The 24,105-nt window shown below is 42.4% G+C and overlaps 1 protein-coding gene across 1 annotated transcript in view; it reads left to right on the top strand.

The window, feature by feature from the left end:
- The window catches only part of TPK1 (thiamin pyrophosphokinase 1), a 201,320-nt gene that overhangs the window by 80,937 nt on the left and 96,278 nt on the right, over positions 1-24,105 (top strand). The window contains exon 6 of the mRNA XM_090286846.1: positions 14,577-14,672. Within this exon, the coding sequence (XP_090142972.1) occupies positions 14,577-14,672 (96 nt within the window). The remainder of the gene's footprint in view (positions 1-14,576; positions 14,673-24,105) is intronic.

Genomic DNA, 24,105 nt, shown 5'->3' with positions numbered 1-24,105 from the left:
GACATTCACGCTCAATTACTTTAAGATTGGCCCGTTTCTGCTCCTTCCCCGTTCTCACTTCCCATTAACTGCGCACCCCCGCCGCACTGGGGTGGGAAGCCCTCAGCCTTACCTCCAGTACAGGGCTTTACAGATTCATAGACATGAACGATATTTTCGGGAGCCGAAGAACAGCAGGAGAGGCAGAGCCAGGCAGACTCGGAAACAGGCTGGAGATCCGGTCAGATGTGGCTTTCCTCCTCCCGTGAAAGCTGCCGGCTCGCCGATCTGGTGGTCACTCCTGTCCTGGATGGGGAACTAACAGGAGATACGGGGAAACCAGCTTTTTAATTTCCGAATGCAGTAAGACGAAGTCAGGGATAAAAGAAAAATTTGAATTGCTCTCTTTTGATGAATTTCTCTTACATTTTCTGCTTTACTTTTTTAACCTCAAGAGCTAATTTATTATTTGTTAAGGTTTGATTTTGAAAGGAGAGTAAGCTGCATCTTCTGACTCCTCCATCGCAGAGCTGTGAGTCAATACAGTACAGTCCACGTTCTCACGTATCGATGAGAACGAACTGCTTTGGAAGTTTCTGGCTCTGTCCCTGCCGGGGTATTGATGATGTCTGATAGAGCTAATGTGCCCGACAGAGGCCCTGGCGGACGTTAGCCACGGTTCTGATAATGCCGATAATGAGGACAAGTTAATGCGGCATTTCACACAATGCGTATAAGCCATTATCTCCCATTTAAACAGTCTTTAAGCTGCTCTGCTACAAATTAAAGGAGGTTATAGTCACTTCCCTTTCCTTTCTCCCACCTGGTCTGGGTCTCAGTGAAGCCGAAACTGGGACTCTAATGGAGAAAGTTAAACAAACAAAAAATATATAAAAAAGAAATAGAAAATGCCAAAGGTTTGTTAAAATCATAAAGTTATACAGTGGCTGTTGTAACCAGCATTTACTCATACAAGCTAGTTTCCTCAATAGGTACATCTTTGATTGACAGAAGCAGTCCAGGTTTATCTGACCAATCAAAATTTTAAATTGGTTTGCCTGCTTAATTTCTTAGAACACTGAAATATGAAGTATTTGATTTGTCAGCTTTTAAACAGGATACTTAATGCCCTGACCTTAAACACTGCAGAAGTTATGGGCGCTGATGCTGTGCGCCGTCCAAAATTCGCCTTGCTTCTGACTCCCCCAAATCTTAATGACTAATAACCTGCTGCTGATCAGAAGCCTTGCTGATAACACAGAGTCAATTAAAACATATTTTGTAGGCTGTGTGTATTATATACTGTAACCTTACAAGAAGGTAGGCTAGAGAAAAGCAAATGTTATTAAGAAAATCATAAGGGAGAGAAAATGCATGTACATTACAGTAACATAAGTGTACACCTTCTGTTTATAAGATGAATCATCGCTCTGTTGGTGCCTACATCAACACTGTCGTATATGGTACAAAACACTATAGACATTATAGGTATTACTAATAGTAGACATCAAAAATGAAAAGATAATGTAAAAAATTCATATTTATTGACAGATACGGCAATTCATGCATTGATAATAAAGCAGCCATTTGATAAAACAGCAGGTAGCTAGAACTTATGATAGGATTATAGGATGTGTGCTGTGGTTAATATTGTGCAGTTATGATTTAATTCTGCATCTCTCTTTACATTTCTCTTGCCTGTGAATGGCACCATGTGCGGTCGGTGTGTGCACAGTTTTGAATAATTTTAACTTTTTATAATTTGTGTATATTTTGTGGTAGGGAATGATCAAGTAGACTAGTTTCTACATATATGTCATGCACTCATGGCATGCCTAACTCGTTCTTAATTTTTTCCACATTTCACGGCTACTTAATTTGCTAGTTTTTTCAAATTGTTGCAAATCTCCCAAAATTATTTCAGTGTATGACTGAAAAGAAAATCCACAATAGAAGTGGACCCACGCAGTTCCAACCCATCCATGTTGTTCAAGGGGCGATGGTGGTTACCTGTTGTGTAACAATCTACCCTAAAACTTATCGGCTTAAAACAGCAGACATATTTCTCTCGCATAGTCTCTCTGGGTAAAGAGTCAGTTAACTGGGTTGTTCTGGCTTCAGGCTTCTCCCGAGATTACAGGGGAGCTGATTTGAGCCGTTTCAAGGCTCGCTGGGGCCAGCGTTCTCTCCCAGGGCTAGTTAGCCACGGGGCCGTGGGGCCGTCTGCCTGGCTGTCGGCGGGCGGCATCGGCCCCTGGCTGTTGGGTGGCCCCCAACGTGGCAGCCTGCCTGCCAGACAGATACCGAGTGAGAAGGGAACTCGCCTGCAAGAGGGGCGCCCCGACAGAAGGGGCCGTCCCACCGTCGCTGTCACGCTGCTGTGCACACGCGCCCACCCCGCAGCAAGGTGGGCTCCGGCTCCGTGCACAGGGCCGTGTGCCCCGAGAAGCAGGACTCGCCCGCCCACCACCGGACAGGCTTCGTACCGACCGAGCCTGAGTGTTAGGCCGTGAGAGAGGGGCTGGTGATGTCCTGGTGTACTCTTGGTCTTTAATTAGTGATGTGTGAGAGGGAAGAAGGAATCCTAGCCATGTGCAGTTTCTCCCTGATTCCGTCTTTATCAGCTAAACCTGCTTCAAGATAAGTTACGTACCAGCAACCCAATTGCTGGTGTTTCTGTCCACAGCCCTAAGGAGGTTTTTCTCTGGGTTTTGGACAAACAGGAAAGCTTCGGTCTAACACGCAATTCCGTATGGTCCGTAGGGTGAGAAACAAGACGTACAATCTACTCTTTGTTGATGAACACGCAGCAGTGTGAAAACTGCACGTTTAGGGGTGCAGTGTTATTACCCCCGAATCAACACTCAAGTTGTAATTTGGACTCTCGAGTGCGGTACAGCATGCCTTGTAACTATCAGTAGACTTCTCTGTGCCAATAGCTGCATTTAACCTGTTTCAATATTAAACTCATAGATATAATAAACATTGATTATAGAGACATAGCTCAACTACCCGTAATCCGTTTCCCTGCTGCGTACAGTATGCCCGTCTTAATTTACTGCATAAAGCTGTCCTCTTCAGGTAGTTGTGGAATCTTTGGGCTTCTCCTTTCGCCCGTTTGTCTTCGTTCTTCCTGGCTGTTTACTAATATTAACTCAGAATGAGGAATTTCTTTATAGATTTCCCCCTTGATATATTTTTTTCACTTTCTGAGTTAGTCAGTGCTACCTTGATTCAAGGCTAAAATCACCTCTTTCAATCTTCTTAATTATTCCATTATTGTGCCCGCGTGTATTTCAGTTTCCTGAGAACTTTTGAAGAAACTGTAATCTCTCATGTAACTCCTGGTATTCTTCTGTTGTCTGTGGGATCTTCACTGGATATAGGGAAGGGGGTTTTAAAGCATCTTCCTTACTATTTAGGAGGCTAAGGAACTAGTTTGCAGTATTGAGCTAATGTCTTAAGTAGTCATAGAAAAACAAGGTTTCTTTTCCATAAATGTAGGTGTGTAGGATAGAATATAAAAATATAAGTATAGTGACAAAATGTAAAATAATTTAAAATATGACAAATTTTAAAATATTTAGCCCAATTCCCTGATGAGGAAACTGAGGCTCATAAAGTTTAATGACTTGAAGAAAATAGTAGACCGAGCAGAGACAGTGCTGGGGTCACTATTTATGTTTTGAGCTGGTACTCAGTTGCTACTACTGCTTGTCAGGATCACATCTGGCCTTTGGGCAAGACTGTTGTTGGTTCCCTGCACAAGCATCCCTGGGCGTGAATGTCAGTATCACCATCAGTGTGATAATGGTCAGTGTGGTAGCCAGACTCTTTACCTTCTCATTGTCATAATGTCACTCCCTTTTACCCTCAATTCTGGGGTGGCAAACATAGGGGTTCAGTAGTTGGGCCAGACCAAGAATGACTAAACAAAGTGATGAATTATTTGGTTACATAAAAGCTATTTATTTATAGGACAGAGTATTGAGCCAGGATAGAACACTGAAGAGCCGGGGCGATTAGGTAATAGAAAATCAGCAAGGCCATGGGTGGTCTGTCAGTCGACTGCCTTCGTTTGTGCTACGAGGGGGCATATTGGCATTCATTCCAGAAAGTGTTGCCATCAACAGAAGGCCGCGTTCTAGACAGTGGTCAAGAATATTGGAGCATGACGTGGGCCAAAGACCCTGATAAAGTCACAGTTATAAAGGCAAGACTTGATTGGAGAGGGATGAGGAACCCAAAGTTAGGGGTGAGTGAGACTGGCAGAAGGGTTCTGTCAGAGACGTCACGGGATGAGCTGGGCCACCTGCCCGTTCCCGCCCTGTGAACTCCAGAAAGGCAGATGGAGATCCAGGCCAGTCTTTCATTGCATCTTTCTCAGAGGTGGGAAAGATAAGATTTTTTTAAGGCAAATACATGAGTTATTGAAGAGTATCCTATATTAAATCAGTGTCTCTTGGTGGTATTTTCCCATTGTCATCGAGCAGTGGCATGACCATATCCAAATGTTTGAAGACTATTTTTGGTAAGTAAGGGTGATATGTCTTTAACCTGCGCTCCTTTGGATAAGGATAAGATGCCAGAAATGTTACATATAATAGAAGGGAATTGCTCATCTTTTATATCTCATTATCATGGCTGTCACTTTTATAAAGGTGTTCGTTCCCCTTATATTTTAGGAGATCAAGGATTTGAATTTGAATATAACTTTTACCAGTCAGAACGATGGGAAATTGACTTCTGGTTTGACGTTTGAATAGAATGTCTGATCTTTTATAAATGGACTATTGGAAATGCTTGTATTTTTATTCCACTTTAAAAACACTGGTTCTCAAATAGTGGGGAAGGGAGGTGTAGGTAAGTTTCGTACTCAGGCAGAGATGTCCGATAACTAATACTTAGCCCTGGCCATTAGTAATGTGCATTTTAGTTTTTATGTTTTATAAATAATAAAGTGGTTATGGTTCCTTGAACTAACTATGCAAATTATTTTTTGAGTTGTTAGTTTGCATGCGTGGAAGTCTTACCGAGGCACATGACATTGAATCATGTTACATAGTCGTGGCTTTCTCAGGCCCCTGCAGCCATGACCGAATAATGTTGTACATTTGGAAGTGCCATAGAAGTGCCGCAAAACTATTTTAGTATAAGCTGGGAGTATTTTGTTGTACTTCCTAAAATTTTTACTTAAGAGGTTTTTAGTAAATTCTCAGTAATGTTGCTTTTTAAAAGATTTCTAATCAGCTCATAAGTGTACAGTTTATGAAGCTAGATTTAATTCATAATCAAACTCACTTAAATCTCCTTTTGAGTTTGTAAAGCCTCGGGTTCAGTTCTAGTTAAATGTCAGTCTCCACAGGCGGGTTTCATCTCCAGTGAAAAGCCTCTGCATTGTTCCGCCTGATCCTCCTTTTAGTTGAGTCTCTGCCAGTTCTGCTCAGCCACGTGCAGCAGCCTTCAGATACGGTAAAATTTATTAATTTAGAGAAAATGGAAAACTGGACTGTTGGAAACTGTGAAAACAGTACACAATATTTTAAAAAACCCTGCAACATCGTGAGGCCGTGATAAGTGAACCGCGATATCGCGAGGGACGGCTGTAGCAAGTTTGACCGCGGGGCCAGGCAGAGGCAGCTCTACAAAACAGTCGTGCCTCGGTACTCGCCCTGTATTCCTCGCATTTTGACGAGAAAAAGATGTGTCAGCCCTCGGTGCTTGCTCGTGACTGCCCGCACTTGCTAGAACTAGAACGAGGCATGACGTTGCCCCGCCAGAGAAATATAAAGCTCAGCTTCATTTATGAATACATTTCCTTTAAATTTTTTTAGACAACAACCCTGAGTATAGTAAAGTTTTAGGCATCAGCATTAAGGGAATTAACATACACTGAGATACAGAGGCTTTGTTCAGGGAATTACCGACAGGCGGTTTCCCTGGACGGCTGAGTGACAGGTTCTTTACTTTCTGTTCTTACAAGGGGTTGGCTCAGCCTTGTTAGCCTCTCGGGGAGGGAGCGATGAAGCTGTCTCTTGAATATACCTTAATTCTTACGTGTGCCTCTACCACAGTCCTTTCAAACTGACTTTATTTTATATTGTCTTTATTTTTCAAAGCCTGTTTTGTTTGAGTTTGTTTAACAACTTTAGGCATCTAAGAGGGAGAGCCTGTGGCCTTTATGTTTTAAGAATTCCCACATGCCTCCCATATGACCTCATTGGCACCTGCCTGCCTCTCCTCAGTCCCCTTACTGTCTGTTCTCCAGAGTCTCTGCGGCTGTCCCTCTTCCCTCCTTCACGTGGCCCAGGGGACCCCCATTTACTGATTCTCCGCCCTCACGGTCCCCAGCTACATGGCTGCTGGGTGCAGCCTTCCTTTGCTTTGCACTGTCCTCATAGAGCTTGATATAAACAATGTATCCTAATTTCCCTCCTTAACCCTGTTAATACCCGACGTCTATGGCTGTTATCCTGGCGCCCCCGGTAGTTAGGTTCTGTTTCACATTTACACGGGGGCAGGTATCTCGTCCTAATTTTAGAGCCAGAGCAGCACGCACTGGAGAGACAGATACGTGGTACAAAAAAGATCTCTGTGATCAAACGAGTTTGTGAAAACTGCCCCTTTTGGAAATTCACTGCGCGCGATTTCATTTTAAGGGAGTCTGCCAAAAACCTAATTTTGTCCATCGTGGTATTTTTCAGGTGAATGTTTACCTTGGTATTCTTCAGGTGAATCTGTCCAAATAACACTATTCTTTACCCACCAACACCTCATGTAGTTTATTGGTTTCCAGGCAGGCTAAAATGGATCTGGATGCTTAGAAGCTTGTTTTACTATTTCAAAAACTTTTCAGCAGGCCATCTAGGTTTTCTCTTATTTTAAAAGCTGGTAAGAGAAAATAATCCATACAACCTTGAACATAATAATAGCCGACCATTTTTTTAAAGTGCTTGCCATACGCAGAACACTTTTATGTGTACTTTTATTTATAAACTCCTTGAATCCTTGCAACAACCTTGATCAGGTTAGAACTGTAGCTGCCTTTGACGGAGATCGGGGAGTATGGAGCCAGAGCCTGGCCCGAGCTCACAGAGGGCACAGGTTGGCCTGGGAGCCAAGCAGGCTGTTGTAACACTGGGCCATGATCCTCTAGGTTACTGGAGGCTATTTCTCGAAGCAAAGCGAGGGTCAGGTTCACACACTGAGGAAATCCTGTGCCTCCTTTTCTCTGCATCAGGATTTAACTTTTCCTTTTCTGTCTCTGCTTAGTTCAGAGTAATCGAGCAGCAGACACACCCAGGCTCTCCTCCATGCTCCCTTCCTACGCGCGACGTCCTTGTTTTTCTTGGGGGACTTGGTAGAGGCCCCTGATGGAAGCTGGTTCTTTCTTCAGCCTATTCCTAGTGGTCATAAAGGGACAGCGCCCAGACAAAGCAGATCTCAGAAATAGTACAAAATAGCTCCTTCATACATGGCATTGAGGAAGAACCTCGTTGTTAGCTCCTTGTTTTGGGGGTCCCCAAGACAGTCCCCAGGTAGGTGATTCACGAGGAGGGCTCAGCAGAGTCCTGCTCCTGGCTCTGAGGTATTATTGTGGCCTAAGGATTCAAAGCAGAACCAGCAGAAGGCGGGGGAGGGCGGGGCACAGTGGGGCAAGCAGAGTCTGGAGAAAACCTGTCACCAGCTCCAAGTGCCCTTTCCTGGTGCAGTCACACAGGGTGTGAGTCATCTAACTGCGGCAGGAGCCAGGTGTTGTCAGCAGGGAAGCTCACTGGAGACTCGGTGCCCGGTTTCACTGGGAGCACATACATGTAGACAGCCCCGCCCTGTGCATCGGATGTGCCAGAGTGCCAGACGGCAAGCAGGTGCTTACCACAGTGCGCACAAACAGTTTGGGCACCTGAGCCCGTACTAGCATTTGGGGAAGGGTCGTGGCTGTAATCAGCATAGGGACCCACTTACCATCCAGGGTCTCCGATGTCAGCAGGCCTTTGCAAGGACAGCCGTCGCAAGCCTGCTCTGTTAACTCCACTTGCGGGCACCTTCTTCCGTCCAGAACTCTGGCTCTGCTTCTGGTAAGGGAGCCCCCATTTAAAACCTTCTGCTGTTTAAAAAAGGCTTTCGACTTCCATTAACAAAGCGGTGACTTTCTTGTTTAAAATGCTCCAGTTCTCCTGCAGTGCCCTGTTCAAAGGAAAGGTTATCTTGTAACACCCAGGCCAGTGAAGATCACGCTAGATTAGAATGTCCCTTTGTGTTTGGGACTGAATGGAGAATTGCTACAAGGTTAAATTGTGTTCATTCTTTCCTTTCATACACCATCTAGGAACGCAGAAAGAGGCAACTTGTTACTTAGAGTCTAATCACGGGAAATTGAAGAAATTGTTATTTGTAGGCTGTCATTTGATGGTTTGAAAACATCTTTTTAGTTTGGAAAGTAGAAGTGCTTTTAGGAGGCTGGTAAATAAAACTGAGGGAGCCGTCTTCCCCAGAGCGCTGTGTACCATCGAGAGGAGAGCGGAAATGGGGACTTTGTGATTCCTTCTCTGCTGGTTAAAGGAGGTTTTCACACCCTTGTCAGGAACATAGATCAGTTAGACTCCAATTGGCTTTATCTCCGTTTTCCTCTTAGCAGATCTGAGAATGAGTCTGGGCTAATTTTAGATCTGTGTCTTTGATTATCCAGCGTATACGTCATTGTGCCTTATGCCTGCTGCGCTCTTACCCTGGCTGGCGGCTCCTTATTATGGGGTCTGGTCAGCTCAGCTTAATGAGTGATTGTGGAAATTCATTATTAAAAATTTAATACATTCAGTTTTTAGAAGACTCTTGAATATATCTCCCCCAAAATATTTCAAAGTTCATGCCATGCTTATATCCGAGAAGAAAGACAGCTTCAGCAATGGCTAGCAGGACCACTCACCTCATGGTCTATGGACCAAAAAAATCCACGTCGATGTTCTCGTGTCGTGGGGCAGCATGGTATGTTTCATGGTTCTCCCGACCACCTCAAAGATGACGTTTGGTGGCTTCTTATCTCGTCCTCTTGATCCCACCCCTCCCCGCAGGGTCCATCTCTTTCCTACCGTTCTCTGGCTCCTAAGTCCGCAGTGGGGTGAACCACTCCCAGTCCCATCCCTGCTTCACACCACTCCAGAATTTTCTTAACTTCTTCTTCCCTTCCTTTCCAACGGAGGACAGCTCTGTGAATGAACCTGACCTCTGTTTGCTGTTGAGTCAATTAAATCAATTTACAATAAAAATCCAGGATGAATTGTGTTTTTTACTGTTAGTTGTATTTTAAAAGAAGAAACTCTTCACCCTCATATATTACCAGTAGGAATATATGTTTTTGCAGCCTTCCTAGAAAGCACTCTGGCAGTATCTACCAAGGATTTTTTTTTTAATGTGTTTATGATTTTCCCAGCAATTTTATTTGTAGATTTCAATTCTAAGGAGACAACCAGAAGGAAACAAACATAGTTAGTGATTATAATGGTGTGTTTCATAGCAAAGAAAAAGTAAGCCACGTCATGAACACATACTGAACGTGGTGCTAACGCAGTGAGTTGGGAGAGCAGGAAGGCCCCCGTTCCCCGTGGCTGTAAGAGCCTGCGGCTTTCTAGCCCTCGGCTCCCCAGGAAGCAGCGCGAAGTTGGGCAGGGGTCGCATCTGCTTAAGTGCTCAAGGATGTGCAGTTATTTAAAACTAGAGAAAACAGCCCTGGCTGGTGTGGCTCAAAGGACGGAGCACCGGTCTGCGAATCAAAGGGTCGCCGGTTCAGTTCCCAGTCAAGGCACATGCCGGGGTTGCAGGCCAGGTCCCCAGCTGGGGACGCATGAAAGGCAAACACACATCGATATTTCTCTCCCTCTCTTTCTCCCTTCCTTCCCCTGTCTCTAAAAAAGTAAAAATAATAAATAAGATTTTTTTAAAGAAAAAAAGAAGCTGGAGAAAACAAACTACATAAAAGTCCAGTATAACTTACAAAGGCATTTTTCTGCTTACACCGTCCAGAGGACTCCAACTTTGATTAAGCAGGGTGAGGACGGAGCATGTTGGGTAAAGAGTATGGGCTTCAGGTCACGTGAGTGCCCTTACCAGCCGTCACTTTGAGCACATTCTTCAATCTGCATATGTAAAATGTGGTAACCACATCTACCTGGTACAGCAACTAGGGGGTTCAAGAACCTAAGTCATAGAAAGTGACCGATTTATAATACAAAGGGTACTCTGATATCAGTTTATTACTATTATTTATTTAGTGAGGAAGATAGTTAATTATCAAGAGATCATTTTAAGATTCTGATTTAAGATTAGGTAACTTTTAACATCTGATATTTCAGAGAATGGGATTGTATTTTCTGGGAAAAGTCTTAATTTATTGAGGAGGTACTGATTATTTTATAACTGTGTACATACTGTATTATGCTAGGGGAGAAGCTAGTTATATGTCAGTCACTCCAAAGAAATTTTTAAAATTGGTGTGCATGGTACATGGTACCTAAGAGGAAAGAACACCTCTGAATTCTTACCCTTATAAATTCAGTCCAAAACGTTAACAGCACAAGTCTTAGAGCCCCACACAAGTCTTGGCAGGATCGTCTGCACAAGTCCTTTCATGTCCTGGCAGATGGGCGGGCACTGAGGGGCTCAACCTAGAATGAATAATCCAATACCAAATCTGGGGACACTTTCACCAGACTTAGCCCCCTGCCTCTTGTTTCAACGAGGACAAGTCTCTCCCTGAACACAGTGTATGAGATGACAATTGATATGTTACTGTCATTTTTTAAAGGGTCTTCTTTTTTTCCATTAAAAGAGTACCTGAAGATGAAACGTAGTATGATAGGTTCTGTGCATGCTAAATGTGAAAGTAGTTAAATGATTGGCAAAGAGTAACTTAAGCGGTGGAGATGGTTTTTGCACTGCTCTTGAAATTCGGTCGATCACTGACACTCATTGCCTTGTAATAATTTCTTTGAGTTGTCAGTAAATTCAAAATACTTCTGTACACACCCACACGCAGTTCTCCGGAGAATACGTTTTGTTTGCTCTAAAAGCTCCGCGGCGCTGCGTGCTGGGGGTAGCAACACTCGAGGGCCCTGGCGGCTCGTCTGACGCGCTGGGCGAGCCTCTGCCCTGAGCCCGTCGTGGTGCGTAGGCGCTCTGCAGATCATCGCACGGGACCCCGGCAGCACTTGCCGCTGGTGCCACAGTTGTGTGACAGATGAGGAAAAGGAGGCTCAGGGAGATTGTCGTAGCGCTCTGACCCTGTTGCCCCCCATTAAGTCGCTCGCACCCATACAGGGTTTAGTCGTAATCACAGGAGCTAACTGGGACCTGGGAACCGAGACTGCTCGGTGAGTTATGGCCCGCAGGCCGCATCTGGCCGCTGTCTGTTTCTATTCAGCCGGCAAGTGAAGGATGGTTTTTACATTGACTGATTGGGGGAAAGTCACAGAATGCTGTTTCCTAACACATAGAAATTATACGAAATTCAGATTTCAGTTTTATTGGAATACTATGTATGCAAAATGCATAGTACAAGATGAGGATACAAAACAATAATTTGTATCCTAATATATTTCAGGCAATTGAAAAAAAAACAAAGATAGTAGTATATTGTGGAAACAAGTTTCTACTCAAACATTGATATCTTCAGACTCTTTAAAGAGTTCTACAGTTAATGGTTTGGAAGGTTTCTGTATATTTTAAGGTAGAATATACATATATCTATTAGGAAACTAATATTAGAAATTTTTATTGAAAAATGATATACTTCCTTAATTGGTCATATCTCAGCTTTTATATCTCCAGGGTCCGTGGATTATGAGTGTGAGGTGTTTGGTGTTTTTGTTTTGTTTTGTTTTTTTAGAAAACATCAAGTCCAGTGCTTCTGACTCCAGGAAATTGAGTCTTATTCCATACCATAAATCATTATAAATATATGGTAATGTATAATAGGTGAGCATAGCTTAATACCTGTTAGCAGCCATTTATGTGTTTTTCCTTGTCCACAGGGTCTTGATAGTGTATCAGTTTGGTTCTATATTTCTTCTCTGTTAGATCTTAATATGTCTTCCTAAGACTCAGGCAACAGTGAAAGCATCTTTTGTTGGCCAAGGGCCTGTCGCTGCACTTGAGCTAGTGACTTGTTTCATAGGTCTCCCCTCTAGCTGTGGGAGGCTCTCCCGCGGGGCTGTTAGAGCTCTTTCTGCTTTTGGTGAAGTCGTCGTCCATCTGGGACGAGATTAGAATCATTCAAACTCATGGGAATTCCAAGAAGCTGTGGATGGCTGATCAACACCCCAATCAGAGTTGCTAGGGGTTCTTGGTGTGTAGTCTAAATATTTCAGTGCTGGTAATCCGTCTCCATGTCCTGAACTAAGCTTTCCTGTGGGTCCATCTTAGATTGCTGAGGTAAAGTACAATGTTATTGAAGTCTTGCTCATATGTTTCAAGTTACTTTATAATATCATCCTGTGGAACCAACTCAAGAAGTGGGCAATGACATTTTTCTATTAGATGTCTAGGGATTTGTTCCCACTTGATGGGAGTAAAAATATAGGATTCCTAGATGTGACATTAATGCTGCTTACTACCTTGCTGTCTGGTGGTTAGCAAGTCTACTTAAATCTCTCGGTTTTATTTTCTCAATCTCCACAATGTTATAGTGGGACCAGATAGATTATTTTGGGGTTCTCTTTAGCTGTAATTATTCCTTTGGATCTTATTGATTCTGTGAAGATAACTTTTAAGGTAGACAATGATCTATTTATCATCTCTTGTTTTGCTATTTCTATTTGCCTTTTTATTTCTGCCCCCTTTTATCAGAGTGATGATTTCTGTTGTTAACACTTACAAGAAGACATCTCCCATTGTCATTTATATTGTATCTAGCAATGAGATGCCACACTCTCCTTCCTCTTTGCTAACATAACGTTTTTATTCCTCAAGAATATTATTTAAACATTTATTGAACACTTACTATATAGCAGACTGGTGTCAGGCAACGGAAACGGTGATGAGTGAAACATAATTCCCGTCCTCAGGGAACATTCTCAAAGGTGGGATTTGCTTTGGTGGCAGTCCAGTGTCCTCAGCCCTGGTCCCAGGAGTTCCTGGACGCTCTGGCGCACTTCCATGTCTTCTTTTCCAGAAGTGTTGGCCTGAGAAGCGTCAGCTTCCTTATGCCCTTGTGCGGTGATTAGAGTAAATTTCATTGTCCTTTTAGGGAAGGGAAAGGACGTGTCGATGATCTTGTAAAGATGACATATACACCTTTTAGGGCATAATATATTTCTGAATGATGAGAAGTTAGTTTTTTCATTGGTTACTGCATTGTAGGGCAGTCATAAATGAAAAAAGCACAGGTTGAACTTGACACATTTAAAGAGACCTTGAAGTTAAAGAAGAGCCTCTAAATCTACTGAGAATGGTTCTTGGAATAATTTAAGAGGCAGTATGGGTGTTTTGTATCCTTGAAAACTCTTTGAATGGCAACTTTATATAGCAGATTATGTTTAACTTGCCCTTACTCAGCTGTTTGTTGGAGACCACACACTGTCTTATTCCTGAATTAAGAAGTCTGAAGTCCCATCGCACTCCGGTTTTACATACCTTTCCCTGTGGGAAACACTGGAAGAAAAGGTTTCATTTCAAAAGCATCATTTCTTTAGTCATCTAAGTTCACGGGTGCCAACAAGCTGTCACTTATGTGGCTTTATATCTATAAATATATTTTAGTGTTTCTCACTAGGTAAGTAAGGTATCTGTTATAGAAGGAGCCAGAAAACGTATAAATTCACTTCATTATGTTCAAAAACGATCCAAGCGACATATTCACAGAGGCAGAGCCCTTGATGTTGCTTTTACGTGGAAGAAGGTGTGGAAAGGACTTTATGGGACACCTAACCTGATTTTACCTAAAATGTAGTTTTATCATTAGTTTAATATTAATACTGGTTTTTCCATTAATGTAAGTAAACTTAGGAGGTCTGCTTAAAGAAATTTAAAGTTCCTTAGAAATTGTGTTTTTATTAACAGTTGTCCCATTTTTTCCCCCATTGCTCCTCCCTACCCTGCACCCCCGCCCCACAGTCAGTCCCCACCCCATTGTCCACGTCCATGGGTCATTCTTACCAGTTCCTTGACTAGACCCTCCCCCTTCTTTCCCCCCTTCCCCCCCCCCCCCTTTCCCGGTCACTGTCAGTCTGTTCCTTGTTTACCTGCCTTGGGAAAATGGAACCAAAATAGAAATAGTTTTAACTTAAGGTAATTTCACTGTGGACATATCTTATAATACTTGTACCAGAGTTCTTATGTTAATCTTAAATGTCATAGCAGGGAATTTTAAAGACGATTGATGTAGTTGAATCTGTACTTTCCTTGGGTAAAATAACTGTCACAATCATATCATCGTTGCGCTGTTCCGGCACCATTCCTGAGCCGTCCTGTAACAGGAAATAAAAAAGATAATGGCAGTGATTCTGATGTCCCTGCTGATCACCTTCTGTTTCCTTTATCGCTCCCGAGCTGTTCGTGAGGTTAACATCATTCCGTATCCTCACCTTTTTCCTTCTGTAACACAGGGATGTGAGCTCATTTCAACTCCTGATCAAGACCATACTGACTTCACCAAGTGCCTTGAGGTGCTTCAAAAGAAGATAGAAAAGAAAGACCTGCAGGTACGATGTGCCCCACCTGGGTGGTAAAAGTCCTGTTACCAAGTCCGTTATAGATCCTGCCGGAAGCCTTTACTCACCTAAAACTTTATTTACTTCTTAAAATAAGAAATCATTATTTACTTTTGTGCCGGGTTTGGGGTTCCCGGTCATGGCTTTTCAGGGTAGTCAGTAAATCTGTACTTAGCCTCTCACACGTGAGCATGCACACCTTGTAAAGCAGAGGTTACGGGTGTGAACACCTTACGGTGCTGCGGTCAGAGACCCGGTGAAGTGGGCCGTGTGTAATCAAAACCGGCAGCTCATTTTTGGTTTTGGGTGAGAAGCTGCTTTTCATCTCTAGTTGTTGGTTGCCCTGCAAAGCTGTGTGTTTCGGGAAGCCCACATGCTAACCCTAGTGCGTGGTGCATTGTATAATTATTACAGTGTGATAATAATGGAAATAAAGTGCACAATAAATGTAATGTGCTTGAACCATCCCGAAACCATCCCTGCTTCCCACCCTTGTCCATACAAAAATTGTCTTTCCGGAAACAGTCCCCGGTGCCAGAAAGGTTGGGGACCGCTGCTTTTGGCCACTCTTGGTTTTGGCAAAGGAGGATGAGTATCTGGGTTGTGTGAGGCTGACGTGGGAAGTGGGCTCCACCCACGTCTCACGTGGTCTGACTACAAAGCTAACACACCTGTGGCAGGACAGGACAGGTGTTGCAGATGCCACCCTGAGGGACACTTACTCCCTTGCAAAGGTACATCAGAGATTTATTCTAGCATCTAGTTACTAAGCTGAGGTGGTAGACGATCCTTTTCTCCCTTTGAAGAAAAGCCTTGTTAACTTCACAAATGGCAAGTCGCTCATCGTGCAAACTCAGCAAAAGTAATTGAGCAAACATTCTCATCTCTGTTGTAGCTTGAACTATACCAAATGTATTGTGCTATTTCCAGCAATAAATTGCTATCATTAAATATTTGTTTAATGAAAACAGAACACAGCCCATTGAGAATTATCTGCTTCATCCAGACATAGCTGATTTTTTTAGTTTCTTAGGGAAAAAAAAATCGTACATCTTCACAACAGTTTCAGTTTCCCCAGAGATATCACTGAAGTTGTTGAAACCTGGGAATGCAATTATGTGTCTCATTTGTTGTGTTTAATTGATTGTATCCATAATACAGTGCTCAGGCAGGCATTGGATCTCAAAACAGATAAGCATATCTCAAACTGAACCAGACAAACTCCAGAGAGAGCCCCAAGCTGGGGAAGGGGGTAAGCAGGTATATATGATCGCCAAACAAACCTGACCAAGTCTTGGCCAGTCTGGTGGGGACAACTGGAGCAAGAGGACCTGTTAGAGGACCACTGCATTGGAGAGAAAGATCCAGACTCCCACCGTGCCTAGCCATGGAGTGGGCGCAGCCCAGGAACAGTGTGGCCTTGGTGGCCTGCTTAGCTGCATCCTGAAGTGTCATGACAGCCAGGTGTCCTCACGGCCCAACAGCGGGTTCTCTCTAAGGGAGAGTGAGCGGTGCACCCCCACGGCTGCCATAGGCCTCCGCATGCTTTGGGCCCAGTGCCTTCTCCAGCCTCCTCTTGTACAGCACTTTCTCTTTGTTCCTAAAGAACAAAGTCTGTCCAGAAGGTAGCCAGCCACATGAAAGAGAGAAGCATTTATTAAAGAAGATACGAGACACAAGAAACATTGTGCATAGGACAATGACGCCTCAGTCCCTGTCAGAGTGCGCGCCTTGGGACCTCACGCAGTCTCCCGGTCACCATCAGCTGCCCCGTCGTATTTTCCTGAATCTCATCAATGGTCTGAAATCTCTTCCCTTTCAAAGGTGCTTTTAGTTTTGGGAAAAGCCAGGAGTCTCAGGGCACCAAACCTGGGCTGTAGGGGGGCTGAGTCACCTGAATGATTTTATGTTTTGCAAAAAAACTGCTTGAGATGTGATGTATGAGCGGGCACATTGTCATGATGAAGCTGCCAATCACCGGTTGCCCACAGCTGCAGCCTCTGAATCATCTGAATGGTTTCCACAGAGGAATGTTCAAGCTTTACACAAAATCTGATGCAGATTCATTGCACTGCTTGCTCTGTCATTTAGAATGCAATGGCCACACAGTGCACATGCTCACTCAATGGCATCTACCGCCCCCACTGACTAGTACAGTGAAGTCATCACTGTTCACGTATGCGCATTCCAGTCCGCGCTCCTTGGCCACCAGGTTACATCGGTGTCGCACAAACTGTTCTCATTACATTAACAATGGCTGGACTTTTTCTGGACAGACCCCGTGTGCTGTATTCTCTGTTCTGCCTGGCCTGGAGGTGTTTTCGCTTACGCTGCGCCCCTACTGAGGATTTGTGGATTTTCTGTATTTTTCCTTGTCTTGACTAGACCGCCATGGCGGAGTAAACCTGACATGCTGAAGGCAGACTTTCCTTCACCAAACCCCTGGGTTAGGTCCTAGCACTCTACATCTCTGTGCCCCCTTTTTTCCTTCAAGGCACTTCAGACACGTCTAATGATTTTGTTAATTATTGCGCAGGCTAAACAGTCTGTTACATTTTTCTCTGTAAAATCAAAGACATTTTTCATTTTCATCAATAACGTTATTGATTTGGATGTTTTGAATATGCCGGCTCTCTCCCACTATTGGCTTCTCGTGCGCAGAGGCCAGGGGAGCTGCTAAACATCTTCCCATGCGTAAGACAGCCCCACAACAAAGAATTATCTGGCCAAAATGTCAGTAGTACCAAGAAACTTTGTAAAACACTTTTGACACATTCAGTCAGTCACAGCACCTTCTCCATACACTGCACAAATCTTTTTTTGTGTTTCAGTTGTGTTTTTACCTTTCTGGAAATAATAAAGCATAATATGCTGAAAATGTTGCCTATTTTCTTACATCTTCAATATTAAAATGGCTGCATAAAAAATTCACCAATTTCGATAAGTTTTTTTTTTTTTTTTAATGCAGGCTTATATGACAGCCGTCACAATACAATCTAACAGAATTGTTTCCAATGAAGTTAAAGGCAACTAAGCGCCACTAGGGCCGTTGTCAGGAAAAACGATAACGGACTTTTTGGCCAAGCCAGTACTTCTCTTTGTTCCTTGAGGCCTTTCTTTCCAGCCGAACTGCACAGCCCTCGACGCTGGGATGGGGTCTGCCTGGCTCCCGGCGGAGCAGCAGACTCGGCGTACTGTAAGAATGGCTCTGGGGATGCTGGGCCCCCATTAGCGCCCGGGAACGCACAGGACAGGAGGATGTAACACAGTTCGGTAACAGCTTTTGAGGGAAACTGACGCATAATAAACAAATAGCAGCTGGAGGGCAACAGGGAGAAGCGCTGTGTACAGAGGATGGATCCCGCTCCAGGGAGCCGGCGGCTGGTGTCCGAGTGGGTTTGAGATGGAGAACAAACAGCGTGCTGGGTTCGGCGCTTTGAAAAGTGTTGTTCGATAAACTGGGCGACCCATTACCTGCAGTGAAAACCTTCCCAGGTTGCTCCCGTTCCGACATGTATTAAATCTGACCAAATAGAGAGTCTTGAGCTTCCACCTGACGTAACATCTAACCTGGAAATACAAGATTGCAATTGATTGCAGGTAACAGCCAGAGAAAAGCAGGATTAGAGAGAGCAGAGAGGGAACTAACACCAGCTTTCTCTCCACACAGCCTCTCACCGCAGATGACAGCATCGTGAGGGCTTTGAAAAATTCTCCCTAAATACTCGCGAACTGTATCCAAATACCCTTCACCCTCATCCAAGTAATAAATCTGAGCAAATTACCATGCGTTTCTGCTTTTCCACTTAGGTTATAAATATGAATTTGTAATCAAAGTGTCTGTATCGTATAGTAAGATCTGATCTTATTAGCATTTTCTCTACAATGTTAATTATACCAGATAAATTGCATTTAATTAGATATTTAATATGTTAAGTAACCATACAGTGTAACATATTAGAAGTTTATAGAATTTGGGTTAGGACCTGTTCTCATCCTAGAGGAGCTGACTCTAGCACATGGCATTATTTAAGAAAATTGTTTCCCCTAAAATTTGTTTATTTGTTCCTCTGCATGGCTCTCTGACGTGTGTCTTTGTGGTGCTTTGCTCTCCTGTTACCTCACTGTTTCCCGAGGCTGTGGTCCACGGCTGAGACCTATAGCCTGGATTCAGGGGGAAAACTAAAAGCTGTTTTTTCGTGTTTTCTAAAATGTAAGGTGTACATTGTGGAGGATAAAGAAGAAACAAATACAGATTATAAGACCCTAAAAATTGCAGTGTCTTTAGGATATTTCCTAGTATCAGATGGCAGTCGGGCCAGACACTTTGTTTCTGGTTTTTTTAAACCCAGACTTCGTATTAGGCAAAATTTGGGCAGAGAAGTTGCCATTAATTTCAAACTGCCTGTTCATACATTTGAAACTCATTCTAGTTTTATTTACTAAAACTTCAGTAAAATTTAGCTCTCTTAATGCCACGTTTATTTTTTAAAACAAATGTTTAATTGAAAGTCGGTGAGGGGATTAGTCAAAGAATATGTATCAAGAACCCATGGACCTGGACAACGGTGAGCGGGGACCGACTATGGAGGTGGGGGGGGCACACTGGGTAGAGGGGGGCAGAGGACGAAAAAGTGGGACAACTGTAATTGCATGGACAATAAAAAACAAAAAAATAAATAAAACAACGTTCAATCAAAAGATACATCATGCTAACTAAGTACTCCGGATGAAAACAAATATCTGAATTTTATTTATATACACAAGATATTAATGATGACTGATCAAATACTACCTAAAGAGTACAGGATTATTACATATGTATTTAATTCTTTTTTTTTTTTCTTTTATGGGAGTGTTTTTGAATGAGATTAATATTTTTAATTGAATTGACTGGGGTGACTGTGGTTAACGACACAGGTTTCAAGTGTAAACTCCGTGATGCAGCGTCTGCACACTGCACTGTGTGCTCACCACCCAAAGTCAAGTCTTTGTCCGCCACCATTTAGTCGCCCTTTGCCCTCTTTTACTCTCTTAATGGCCTGAGCGAATAATGAATTGTGATTTATATATACATACACACACACACACACACACACACATATAAGTTTCTGTGTTTTTATGTCTGAATTGAAGTTCTCAGCTATTAGGACTTTTGTAGGGAATATTAATCTTTCTCTTTGATTCCTACGTGACATTTCTCAGAGACAGTATATATATCTAGAAATACTATGAGTTATTAGAATATTTATTTATTTTTTTTTGCCTTTTCTTATTGTTGTTCTTTTACAGGTGTCCCAGTTTTTCCCTTGGTGCTCCCCCCTGCCCTGTAAAATACTTACTTATATCTACTAATTATCCGTAATGGGGTTAACTGTACATTATCATTTTGTAATGGACTATTGGCTTTGATTTATGTTCCTACTAAATATCTTTTGCTCCTCACTTGAAAATTAAATTTATGACTGGCTATTTGATTGGACTAATTAATCATTAGTATAATAAGACCTGCCTCATAAAGGGTTACAGGAGGAACCATGATTGTGGCTTGAGAGATATCTTCCTAGGTGCTCTGGTGTCTTTTTTAAAAAGTTAAAAAATTTTCAACTATAGTTGACATGCACTATTATATCAGTTCCAGGTGTACAGGGTAGTGATTAGACATTTATGTAACTTACGAAGTGGTCACCCCGATTCATCTAGTACCCGTCCGTTAGTACTCTGGTCTCTGTAGTACAGCTTGTTCTGATGAGCTGATGTCTTCAGCAAGATTCCGATCTCATCTAAAGCAAAACATAATACATCTGTTGTGTGTAAACCTGTTCTGGAAAGGGAAGATACTCCCTTTACAGTGGAGAAACCCGGCAGATACCATCTGACTCAAGTAATGAAAATGAACGTCGTCAGTGATAATTCATGTTGACATCACTTGTCCCTCTCTGCAGCTATAAGGTGAAAAAGGGCACTTGGGGAGTTCTTCCCTGAACCCGGAGTCCCAGTTTAATTATAGATACGTCAGGAAGCCCACATTGAAGGTCATTCTACAAAACCTGTCCAATATTTTCACGGTCGTGAAAAACAAGAAAAGACTGAGAAACTGTCACAGTCCAGAAGAGATGAAAGACACATGAAAACTAGGTGCAGGGTGCATTTGGATTTGTATCCTGAAGTGGAAAAGGGACATTTAGTGGAAGATCAGTGACATGTGAATGAAGTCTGCAGTTTAATTAATAGCAATGTATAAGTGTCAGTCTTTCTTTAAAAATTACTTTCAGTTACAGTTGGCATACAGTATTATATTAGTTTGAAGTGTACAACATAAAGCTTAGACATTTAGCCTCGTGCCCATTCTGATACCTTCATAATTATTACAATATTGTTGACTGTATTCCCTCTGCTGGACTTCACATCCCTGGGACTATTTTGTGACTGGCAATTTGTACTTCTTAACCCCTTTTACTTTTTCTGCCCATCACCCCAGTCCCCCTCTAGCTAGAACCGTCAATTTGTTCTCTACATCTATGAATTGGTTCCTGTTTTGCTTGTCTATTTTTCAACTTTTTTAGATTCCACATATAAATGAAATATGTATGATTCATTTCATGTAGCTTAATACCCTCTAAGTCCATGCATGTTGTCATAGATGGTAAGATTTCATATTTACCACATCTTCTTTACCCATTTGTTTATCAATGGACACTCGGGCTGTTCCATATCTCGGTTATGATAAATAGGCTGCAATGAACACGGGGGTTCATATGTCTTTCAAATTAGTGTTTTGAATTTTTTTTTTTTTTTTTGCTATATACCTGGAAGTGTTATTGATGGGTCATATGGGGGTTCTTTTTAACATTTTTTGAGGACTCTATACTGTTTTAAACTGTGGCTGCACCAATTTACAATCCCACCAACAGTACACAAGGGTACTCTTTTCTTCACATCTTCCGAAGCACTTTTTATTTTTCAATTTATTAGCAATAGGCATTCTGACATGGACCAGTTTACCATATTGGAGTGGGTTTTTTTTTTTTTTTTTTTCTGGGCTCTCCATTGTGTTCCATTGATCGATGTGCCTGGTTTTTGCTAATGCCACGCTCTTTGGATTACAGTAGCCTTTTAATAGTATAGTTTCATATCAGGTAGCATGATACTTCCAACTTCGTTCTTCTTTGTCAAGATTGCTTTGCCTACTTGTGGTCTTTTGTGATTCCTTGTAAATTTTAGGATCAGATGTTCCAGTTCTGTGAAAAATGCCTTTGATATTTTGATAGGGATTACATTAAGTATGTAGATTGCTTTAGGTATGATGGACATTTTAACGATGTTAACTCTTCCTGTCCATGAGCAAGGTGTATCTGTCCATGTATTTGTGTATTCTTCAGTTTATCTGTGTCTTATAGTTTTCCAACAATAGGTCTTTTACCTCTTTGATTAAGTTTGTCCCAATATTTTACTTTTTTTTTTTATGCAGTTGTAAATTAGCCTGCTTTCTTAGTTTCTCTTTCTGACAGTTCATTATTGGTGTATAAAAATGCAACCAATTTCTGACTGTTAATTTTGTATCCTGCTACTTCACTGAATTCATTTATTCTATTAGCTTTTTGGTGGCATTTTTAGGGTTCTTCATATATAGTATCACATCATCTGTAAATAATGACAGTTATACTTCTTCCTTTTCAATTTGGATGCCTTTTATTTCATTTTCCTATCTGATTGCTGTGGCTCCAGCATCAATCTTAGTTGTGACAAATGTACCATGGTTATTTATGCTGTTGATGCTCGTGGGAACTGGGTGAAGTGTATAATCTGTGTACTATCTTTGCAACTTTTTACTAGATCTGTAATTATTCCAAAGTAAAAATTTTACTTAAAAAATAGGTTCACTGTTTCAAATATGCTGTAATTATAGATTGATATAATCTTTTTGTGATATGACTTATAATAATATAGAATAAAAAGGCAAGTACTTCTTAGCACTTAGGCAAATAGAAATATCTTCTTGTGCATTCTCTCACGTTAAAGTGCGTCCTCAAAAGGTTTCAAATGGGGCGCCTCTGCCGCATGTTCATGGGTGCGGTTTAGACTTGATGGTGTTTGAAAGGTGGAGATGACCCAGCTACTCTCCACCTTCTCAGTTTCCCGAAAGAGCCCGGAGGGGTGGGGCTTCATCGAAGGCAGAGCTGGCCCCCGGTGTTTGGTCAGCGCTGCGTGTGGAAGGGGTGACCCTGCCTATTCCCGCGCCCCGTCCTCACCTGTCAGACCCCTGTGGTCTCCATCACCACCTTCGTTTTCTCCCCGGCTCTCACACTGATACTCCGTCACGCCTGCCTTTCTCTTGTTGCACGCTGTGCCACTTACCCCCTCATTTACGCCTCTGATCTGAAACCCCAAGGCCATGTCCAATGCCATGTTTCCACCTCTTCCCTGGAAAGCCAGAGGGACTTCCTGTCAGCGTCTGAAACAGAATTCACCGTCTTCCTCACAAAGCCCCGTTTTCTCGTTCTTTACTTTCTTTGTCGTCCTGTGGCACGACCATCCATCCACCTGGCCGAGACCTAGCGGAAACCTCATATTTTACTACATGTCCCCTTGCAGTTAGTGACGATGGCTCCTTTATTCCACAGGACCTCTTGTGCCCACTTTGTGCTTTCTAATCTTACTGCTGCTCTTCTGGTCCAGACCCTTGTCATTTTTACCTCGGCTGTTTGGTTAGCACTCTGTTGGCCCCCTTTACTCTGTTCTCCAACGAAAATTCAGATCCTTTACCTTAAATGTGCATTGGCTTGAAACTTTTTATTGTCTCCCACATTATTTAGTTAATAAGTATTTGTTCAATGAGTAAATGTGTTTCCAGTAACATCAGTGCAGAATGAAAAGGACACCGTGGCAAAAATCCTTACCCGGCAGGTAGAGTCTCTGAAGGGATCTTCTTAGTAGCGTTCTAGATGTCATGGCAGTTCTTCTGTGACATGTGTCCACACACGTGAACATCTTTGTTATCTGTGCCAGTTGTAATAATGCGTGTTTATCATTAAAAGTATTAGTCTCCAATCCATCATAATTAGAGGTTAGGTGTTCAAATAGTTGAGGTGGGCCTGACACTCCTTCTAGCTGCATGACAGTGGAAAGCTATTTAGGTTCTTTTAGCTTCAGTTTTCTCATATGTAAGTCAGAATAATAGTCCCCACATACCCGCAAGTTATTGGTTAGTGTACTTGCTTTGGTGGCTGCCACATATAAAGTCCTTAATGCAAAGTAACAGTTATAGACGTGATATTAATAACCATATTATCATGTACAACATAGCTCTTGTGATATTATCACATTTTATATAATGTATTTATATAATTTATTGTGTTTTGTAAAATATAAGTTAAGATAAAAATATATAAAACATTGTGATCTTCTGATCTTGTGATAAATT

The sequence above is a fragment of the Furipterus horrens genome, unplaced genomic scaffold (assembly GCF_987537825.1).
Source record: "Furipterus horrens unplaced genomic scaffold, mFurHor1.1.pri manual_scaffold_9, whole genome shotgun sequence".
NCBI classification, from domain to species: domain Eukaryota; kingdom Metazoa; phylum Chordata; class Mammalia; order Chiroptera; family Furipteridae; genus Furipterus; species Furipterus horrens.
This window is presented reverse-complemented; position numbering and strand designations above follow the sequence as displayed.